General features: G+C 50.7%; 1 protein-coding gene across 1 annotated transcript; it reads left to right on the top strand.

The window, feature by feature from the left end:
* Nucleotides 1-6,004: 6,004 nt before the first annotated feature.
* On the top strand, nucleotides 6,005-8,132 carry LOC606319 (alpha-1,3-arabinosyltransferase XAT3). Its single transcript, XM_044558203.1, has 3 exons — nucleotides 6,005-6,263; nucleotides 6,351-6,458; nucleotides 6,661-8,132. The coding sequence occupies exons 1-3, from the start codon at nucleotides 6,140-6,142 to the stop codon at nucleotides 7,950-7,952; spliced, it is 1,524 nt and encodes a 507-aa protein (XP_044414138.1). The 5' UTR covers nucleotides 6,005-6,139; the 3' UTR covers nucleotides 7,953-8,132.
* Nucleotides 8,133-9,384: the final 1,252 nt, after the last annotated feature.

The following is a 9,384-nucleotide window of genomic DNA, read 5'->3' as shown; positions in this document are numbered from 1 at the left end:
CGGGCCGCTTCATCCCACAATACCGCTGAAGCAAGAAAAGACTAGTAGCGGCAAGCAAGTTGACAAGATCTACGCCCACAACAAAATTGTGTTCTACTCGTGCAATAGAGAACTACGCATAGACCTAGCTCTGATACCACTGTTGGGGAACGTTGCAGAAAATTAAAAATTTCCTACGGTTTCACCAAGATCCATCTATGAGTTCATCTAAGCAACGAGTCGTGGGAGAGAGATTGCATCTACATACCACTTGTAGATCGCGTGCGGAAGCGTTCAAGGGAACGGTGATGATGGAGTCGTACTCGCCGTGATTCAAATCACCGATGACCAAGTGCTGAACGGACAACACCCCCGTGTTCAACACACGTATGGTATGTACGACGTCTCCTCCTTCTTGATCCAGCAAGGGGGAAGGAGAGGTTGAGGAAGAAGGCTCCAGCAGTAGCACGACAGCGTGATGATGGTGGAGAGGCAGTACTCCGACAGGGCTTCGCCAAGCGCTCAACGGAGGAGGAGAGGTGTTGGGGAGGGGAGGGGCTGCGCCTTGGATCAGGTGTTCAGCCCTCCCCTCGCCCCTCTATTTATAGGGGAAGGGGGAAGGGTGCCGGCCCCCTCTAGATGAGATCTAGAGGGGGGGCGGCGGCCAGGGAGGGGGCTTGCCCCCCAAGCAAAGGGGGTGCGCCCCCTTTAGGGTTCCCCCCCCCAACCCTAGGCGCATGGGCCCAAAGGGGGGCGCCCAGCCCTCCAGGGGCTGGTTCCCTGCCCCATGCGGCCCATGAGGCCCTCCGAGAGGGGTGGCCCCTCCCGGTGGACTCCCGGAACCCTTCCGGTGGCCCCGGTACAATACCGATATGCCCCCGAAACTTTCCGGTGTCCGCATGACAACTTCCTATATATAAATCTTTACCTCCAGACCATTCCGGAACTCCTCGTGACGTCCGGGATCTCATTCGGGACTCTGAACAACATTCGGTAAGCACATACAAGTCTTCCTAATAACCCTAGCGTCACCGAACCTTAAGTGTGTAGACCCTACGGGTTCGGGAGACACGCAGACATGACCGAGACGGCTCTCCGGTCAATAACCAACAGCGCGATCTGGATACCCATGTTGGCTCCCACATGCTCCTCGATGATGTCATCGGATGAACCATGATGTCGAGGATTCAATCAACCCCCGTATGCAATTCCCTTTGTCAGACGGTATGTTACTTGCCCGAGACTCGATCGTCGGTATCCCAATACCTCGTTCAGTCTCGTTACCGACAAGTCACTTTACTCGTACCGTAATGCATGATCCCGTGACTAGACACTTGGTCACTTTGAGCTCATTATGATGATGCACTACCGAGTGGGCCCAGTGATACCTCTCCGTCATACGGAGTGACAAATCCCAGTCTCGGTCCGTGTCAACCCAACAGACACTTTTGGAGATACCTATAGTGCACCTTTATAGTCACCCAGTTACATTGTGATGTTTGGTACACCCAAAGCACTCCTACGGTATCCGGGAGTTACACAATCTCATGGTCTAAGGAAGAGATACTTGACATTGGAAAAGCTCTAGCAAAACGAACTACACGATCTTGTGCTATGCTTAGGAATGGGTCTTGTCCATCACATCATTCTCCTAATGATGTGATCCCATAGTCAACGACATCTAATGTCCATAGTCAGGAAACCATGACTATCTGTTGACCAACGTGCTAGTCAACTAGAGGCTTACTAGGGACGTATTGTGGTCTATGTATTCACACGTGTATTACGATTTCCGGATAATACAATTATAGCATGAATAAAAGACAATTATCATGAACAAGGAAATATAATAATAATGCTTTTATTATTGCCTCTAGGGCATATTTCCAACACTACGGCGGGTAAGCGGCGGCTGCCACTCATGACTCTTGACTCCTGCATCTCCTGAATGATCTTGCTGATGAACTCCTGAGGGTTTGGCCCTCCTTGCCTTGTTCCTTCCTGAGGGAAAGGCGCTTTGAAGCACGCCTCCAAGTGGTGCCTGAGCGCCTCCCTCATGATCTTGGCAAAGTCGATGGCCCTCCAGGAGAGAGCCCCCGAGCCTTGCCCGAGGAGGGCGCCGGGCGTGGGACGATGAACCGGCTAGAGTCAGCGACGGGGTGGCGGTGCGGCCTTCTCGCCGCACCAAGGGATGCAGGGACGAGGCCTGCTGCTCGTTCCACGCCGGACCGGTGGAGGCATTGACGGCAGGCGACGGGGAATGATGGGGGCATCCGCCGACGGGCGCCATCTGGGCGACGCGGGTGGCGAGAGCAGCCCGGCGCTCGGCGCGGGCTCGACGAGCGTCAGACATGGAAGCGACGGACGGCGAAACACAAGACGGCGGAAGGCGGATTCCGGCGCACCCCCTACCTGGCGTGCCAAATGTCGGATTTCGGGTTCCGGCAGACCCTTAAGGTTCGAACTCTGGGGTGCGTGCGGAGATCACTCCCCCTACCGGCTCACGTCTCGTCGTCTCGCAAAGGATCTAGGCTACATGAAGAACAACACAAGGGACACAAGGTTTATACTAGTTCGGGCCACCATTGTGGTGTAATACCCTACTCTAGTTTGTGGTGTGGTGGATTACCTCATGGGCTGATGATGAACAATACAAGGAAAGAACAGCCTCGCAAGGGATGTTCTTGTGTTGGTGGTTCTGGCTAAGGTTCGACTGACTCCTCCTGCCTTGAGAGTGGCTAGTCCTATTTATAGACCAAGGCCCCTGGTCCTCTTCCCAAATATTGAGCGGGAAGGGCGCCAACAATTGGCCATTTTGAAGGGGAACATCTAGTACACTTATCCTGACTAAAGTTGGTCCTCGCCTGCCAAAGGCCCTGATGATGACGCCTTCCTGGGATCCATGATGACCTCCATCCTGGCGTTCTGCTGGTCTTGGTCTTGTTGCACCGGAATGGTAACCTTTGCCTGATGCATTGGCCTGTGTTTGCCCCCTTTGCACCAAAGAGGAAACAAGGACACTGCACAGGCCGGCGCCCGCCTGGCACCCGCCTGGCTCTGGTCGTCATGGCTTGCGTCACAGGCACCTCGTGAGGTACCCCGCCTTGATCTCTCCGCCACCTCGCAAGGCAACCTGACGAGGCTCCGCCTGAGGAAGCTTCCTATCATCCGCCCGCGAGGCTTGGACCCTCGCGAGGGTCTTGGTCTTCTGTTGACGAAGGTGGGCCATACTGGGCTACTCCTTGAGCCACGCCGGAGGCCGCAGGCAGGCAAGTCTGGGTACCCCGTTCCCAAAACGTCGACAGATATACAAACTTTATCTAGTAGTGCTATGCACAACAACATGAGCTTATGAACGTTCCACCACATCGCCACGATTACGTGCCTAGACATCAACCGATTTGTCGTGATAGAGAAGTCGAAAATTTTAGGTATTCAAAGATTAATTTTTACAAACTCCTATCTATAGCCAAACTACACTTAGATGAAGGTTCACAATTAGTCCATATTCTTTGATCACTTTTTTCTGTTGACCTTTTGTCCAATGCACATTCTTCTTCCCATGCACATTTAGGATGCCTTGTCTGATTGCCCTTCTTTTTTGTTTCAGGTAGTGCCAGTTTTACACGACCATTGTTATCATTTATTCACTAGCCTTCCTATATGTACACCACCTAAAGCTCAAAATGATATCACGCCCTCACGTGTTAGAGGCAATCTACCGATGCTATACGTCAACCATTTGTTTGTTATAGCTCGCGTGATCAGGGTAGCAAGTCATAACTAAATACATGAGTAGGGTTGTTTTGTGGCGAGGAAAAGGACATGGGCCCGCGTCTTGTTCAAGCTTGCTTGTTGTGCGTTTGGTTGTCTCGCACATAAACAAAAGGGGGATAATGCTTCACAACTAGCATTGTTGATGGCATCCGTCAGCGTGGAGGGGACGAAAAGAAACGAAGTGGACGATGGAGATCGATGGTATACTTATGAGTTTAGAGACCGCCATTGTGCACCCCATCACATCAATACAATACGAGTAGAGTAGGGTTTTACCTCCAGAGAGAGGCCTTGAACCTCGGTAGTTGTCTCATGTTTTTTGTTTGAGCTTTTCGGCTAGTCGCGGCACCCTACCAAGGGTTCTGCCGGATTTCACACTGACAATACTCGTAAACATGTTGAACATTTCATAAAGCAAGCATGTTGCTCAATAAAAAATATCTATTCTAATCCCTTTGACACCACAAACCCGTTTTCTTGGTTCTATTCCACCAAATTCCAATTAGTTTGGATGTACTTTTCCAACCGAACCCAAGTACACACTAATTGTATCAATGAAGAAGAAAAGATGAGAGATGATTTGTAGAGTTCATGTCCCTGGATCCTAAGATGCAAATTATAACCAATCTAGATCTATATGCCATTTTAGCTTATCGTGCTTTTAATCCTACCACAAACATATACAAAGGCCAGCACAAAGAAAAATCATTAGAGCTACTTAAGAATAAAAATAAAAAACTAATTTTTACATCATATGTTCGTGTCTTTATACATGTGCAAGATTGCATCAAGAAACAACACATTCGTGAACTACGAGGGAAAAAAGGAACCAATGCTCTCAAAAAGATAATTTTGGATATTACTCACTACAGACTTTGATTTTTGTTCTCACACAAACTGGCTCTTATCCCATACAAATAAACAACATATAGCCATGGTTAAGTTGAACCATGATTCCGCGAAGGTTGAGAATACACCATAAAGGGAATCGGCAAGTCATATTCTACGTTCATGTTGGCCATACATGCCATTATAATATTAATTACTATGATTACTCAATTTATACGTTGATATTTAATGTATGCTTTCAATATATATCATGATGAATAGTTAATGTCTACCATTCATACATTGTTATTTAATCATTTGCTTTGGAATGAAATGATGAATAATTAATGTCTACCAGTAATAAGGCTCATGCCATCTAGTATCATTCATAGTTGTTAAAGAGCATTAAGTACTACTCTCCCCATCCCATGATATAGAGGGCATTGGTATTCATCAAAATCATTCTTCACAATTTTTGACAAAGTTCATATAGAAATTTATTTAAATCTATGTACCAAATATCTATCTTATGAACATTTATTTTATGATAAACCTAATACTACTCATTTGGTATTCCAGATGTTGACGAATTCTTCTATCTTATCGGTCAAAGGTGTAAAGTTTGGCTTTAAAAAATTCTTATAAAATATATCTTAGGACTGGGGGAGTATGATATTAGATTAATGAATTTGTTTATATCCAGCGTCGTGATGGCACTATCTTTATCCATAAACTTGGCCAGAGTTTATAAAGTTGACTCAGAACAAGACTAACATGATCAACATTTGAAAGCGGGGGTGAGTATGTTTCGATAGTGCGCATATCCATAATAATCTACAGTACACAATGCAATTGATAGGGATGTAATTGATTCAACTGCCTTAATTTTTAAGGATAACATCGATGTTGTTGATTCCACTCCAATTTTTTTTAACACAATTCCACTCCATTTTTAGAAGTTCAAGGAAGTGCTTGCTTCAGCCACCCAAAGAGTTTGGGGTTGGTTTTGCAGTTACTTGGTTGATAATCTTGGACTTCACACTGAAGCGAGCAAGCACTTTTCAACAGCAAACTTGGAAGTCTGTCAGCTTCTTAACAGTATGGCATCCGACTCGAGGTGAGCAAGCTCCCGAGCCAACGGACGACAGCGACGGCGCTGAGCAGTAGTTACTGTCGGAACCGAGCTCGGAGATCCTCGATGGAGCGCTGGCACTGGTCACTGACGGCGGCAGCTGCGCGCTCGATCTGCTCTCTGCTGCCGGAGTCACTTTTCCCAAGTCTCAGTAGCTCGCCTCCACGTCTACCACGTCGCGTCATCGCTACCTCGTCTCTGTCCACGCGGTCAACACCGCTACCGTTTCAACGAGGGTGAGAAGCCTTTGCCCCGTTCAACGACAGAACTAGTTAGTTCTGTTCCGTCCGCCACCGCCGGTATAAAGCTCCACGCCCCCCTCGAGAACCATTCCTGCTAGACAAAGATTGCCGGTAGCGGGCACCCACAGAGAGAGAGAGAGAGAGAGAGAGAGAGGGAGGGAGAGAGAGACAGAGGCAGGCCATGAAGTCTACCAGGAACCTGTCGAGAGGGGACGGGCGGCGGCTGGGGAATGCGTCGCTCATCGCCTTCATGCTCGCGTCCCTCGTCCTGCTCTCCGTCATCAGGACGAGGCTCTCCCCCATGGGTATGTACGCGCGCGGTGATTGATTCTTGTGCGTTTGGTTCTGAATGAGGGGGGATTTATCTTTCTTTGCGTGCCTGCCTGCTGCAGAGAAGACAGGGGACGCCATCAAAGCAGAGGAGAGGCAGGGGATGAACAAGGGAAGCGTCAAGATGGAGGTCGCTCATGAAGCTGTGGTCACAACTCCGGATTCAGCTGGTATGTGCCGCGACCCTTGCTTCCTTCCTGTGATGAATTTGTTCGTTCTTGGGGATTGTTTCCATCTCCATTCGGCGGAGCTGTATGATACGGCAGGAAATTTGATGTTCCTGGCCGTATGGGGAGTGAATTAATGGGTATCGAATGGAGTTTGTGGGGATCAGACCAGATCTGATGCTGAGCTGACTTTTGCAATCTGCAGCGGAGGAGGAGGAGGAGGAGGAAGAAACTCCGCCCATACCTGCCGACACGTCGACCGGGGGTGGCGTGAGCGTGCCCGCGCCCGTGAGCACAAACACCACGCCCGTCCCCGTCGCTGTCATAGACCGCCAGGGCAAGCCGGTGTGCTACGAGTCGGGCCGGCGGTCGGACACGTGCGAGGCCGCCGGCGACGTGCGCGTGCAGGGCCGCAGCCAGACCATCCAGGTCCGGCCGCTGGACCGGGAATGGAAGGTGAAGCCGTACTGCCGGAAGCAGGACGCCTACGCGCTGTCGCACGTCAAGGAGTGGACCCTCCGGCCGCTCTCCGGCGGCGGCCCGCATTGCACGGTCAACAGCTCCGCGACGGCCTTCGTGCTCTCCACCGGCGGGTTCACCGGCAACCTGTTCCACGACTACACGGACGTGCTCGTCCCGGCGTTCATCACGGCGCACCGGTTCCGCGGCGAGGTCCAGTTCCTGGTGAGCACCTTCAAGTCGTGGTGGACCAACAGGTACCTGGAGATCTTCCAGCGGCTGAGCAAGTACGAGGTGATCGACATCGACAACGACGACGAGGTCCGGTGCTACGGGAGCGTGGTGGTCGGGCCGACGTTCCACAAGGAGCTGGGCGTGGACGCGTCCAAGACGCCGACGGGGGCGTCGATGGTGGACTTCCGCGCGATGCTGCGGGGCGCGTTCGGGCTGTCGCGCGCGGCGGCCGAGCCGAGCGGCGACCGGTGGGACATCCGGCGCCGGCCGCGGCTCCTCATCATCTCCCGCAAGAACTCGCGCGCCTTCCTGAACGAGCGCGCCATGGCGGACATGGCCATGAGCCTCGGGTACGACGTGCGCGTGGGCGAGCCGGACACCAACACGGAGGTGTCCAGGTTCGCCCGGCTGGTGAACTCGGCGGACGTGATGGTGGGCGTGCACGGCGCGGGGCTGACCAACATGCTCTTCCTCCCCACCGGCGCCGTGCTGATCCAGGTGATCCCCTACGGCGGGCTGGAGTGGCTCGCCCGCGGCACCTTCGAGGAGCCGTCCAAGGACATGCAGCTGCACTACATTGGGTACAAGATCCAGCTCGACGAGACGACGCTGAGCGAGCAGTACCCCAAAGACCACCCGGTGCTCACAGACCCGCTCTCCATCCACAAGCAAGGGTGGGAGGCGCTCAAGACGGTGTACCTGGAGAAGCAGAACGTGAGGCCGCACCTGGGCAGGCTCAAGCTCACGTTCCTGGAGGCGCTCAAGCTGCTGCCCCATGGACGCCAGGCCAAGGCCAACAACTGAGCGCGTCAATGGCAGGGCCTATCTGATCATGGATGTAATGATCCGTCGGAATCATGTGTACATTGCGCGCGGTCGACGAATTGATCAATTCCATGATGGTTAATCCTGAAGCATAGGTAGAAGAACATATATAGGGGTTTGTTGGTGCTGTTCTTTCGTTCAGTTTCTTTGGTTGTTTTATACCTGCGCTTAGCGGCTATCCCTGCATCTTGTCTGTATGAAGTCCTACAGCTACAAAATGTAGTAGTAAGATGGAAGAAGCATGTGGAAGCTAATAAAAGGCGAAGGATTACATACTCCTTCATAAGGTGTTGCTAAATGCATAAGGTCTCTCATCCATTTCTTCTTTTTTTCCGTTTCAAAATGGAGGCAAAAGATTCACACCATTCCTAACTAAGAGAGAGTTAATAACATTCACTAAAAAGAAAGAGAGTTATAACAAACAGAGCTGAAGAAAGAGAAGCTAACAAAGACAAACTAAAGCCCTTGTATAACATTGCTCTCTTGGCAGAATATTTCCCAAATGCTTCGCTCCAACCGTAGCACACGTCGTTGCCTCAATTTTAACCTTGCATAGAATGATGGTAGACATTGTCAAAACAGATGAAGACTTCTTTGTATTTCTTACATTTCAAATCAATAAGCGAAAGAGGACAAGTGAAGGTGCCCACTGCCCTTTCCCCTGCTCGATCTATTCATCAAACATCATGGCAATACAAGGAACACAGACGATAATATAAATTACACCCGTGTACATGCATTTCGTTTTCCTCCGTTCACACACGCGAATTTGCTCCCGAGGAAGAATTGTTAATTTCAGCTATACGACGGTCTTGCGGCCGTGGTGTCTTTGGCTACGACCACTTGGGTATTATTCTAGTCCAACGCGCGGCAGTTTTTAAAACTAAAAACAGCCTTGTCTTGCAAAGATTAAATTGACATGCTGATGCTTCCCCGGAAAATAGTGATCGAAAAGCAAGCAAGCCACCCCACCCCATCTTTTACCTAGTCCTTTTCTTGACTGCTCCGGTTAGTAGTAACTGAGATATCGCCGACGATCCGCTGGCACCCCTAACACGTTACGCCACACGTTACGTGATCGGCGAAGCAAGTCAAAATTGCGTACGTGAGCTGGGGCGCCTGGATAGAAAAGCCCAGCGCCCGCTGGATCCACGCACCACCATGAAAGGATAGAGAAGTGCTCCACAGCGAGGACGTGAATTCGGGACAGATTTGCAAGGCCGAGACGCAATCGTGGCTGCGTGTTACCACTAATGCTCCCCATTTATTTTTCAGCTTGCTCGACTCATCGCACCACCTTAACTTAAATAACCAACGGCAAAGGCAGGCAGGCAGGCCTATGGATGCATGTTAATTAATAAAACGGCAACCGCAGCCCTGCGCTCAGATATAGAAATAATCCGAGGATGCC

The sequence above is a fragment of the Triticum aestivum genome, chromosome 6B (genome assembly GCF_018294505.1).
Source record: "Triticum aestivum cultivar Chinese Spring chromosome 6B, IWGSC CS RefSeq v2.1, whole genome shotgun sequence".
In the NCBI taxonomy this organism is placed as follows: Eukaryota; Viridiplantae; Streptophyta; class Magnoliopsida; order Poales; family Poaceae; genus Triticum; species Triticum aestivum.
This window is presented reverse-complemented; position numbering and strand designations above follow the sequence as displayed.

Excerpts from the sequence above, each read along its gene's own strand:
- LOC606319 (XM_044558203.1), top strand. The coding sequence starts at position 6,140 with ATGAAGTCTACCAGGAACCTGTCGAGAGGGGACGGGCGGCGGCTGGGG. Across the intron at positions 6,264-6,350 it reads GACGAGGCTCTCCCCCATGG|AGAAGACAGGGGACGCCATC; the intron begins GTATGTACGCGC and ends TGCCTGCTGCAG. Across the intron at positions 6,459-6,660 it reads CACAACTCCGGATTCAGCTG|CGGAGGAGGAGGAGGAGGAG; the intron begins GTATGTGCCGCG and ends TGCAATCTGCAG.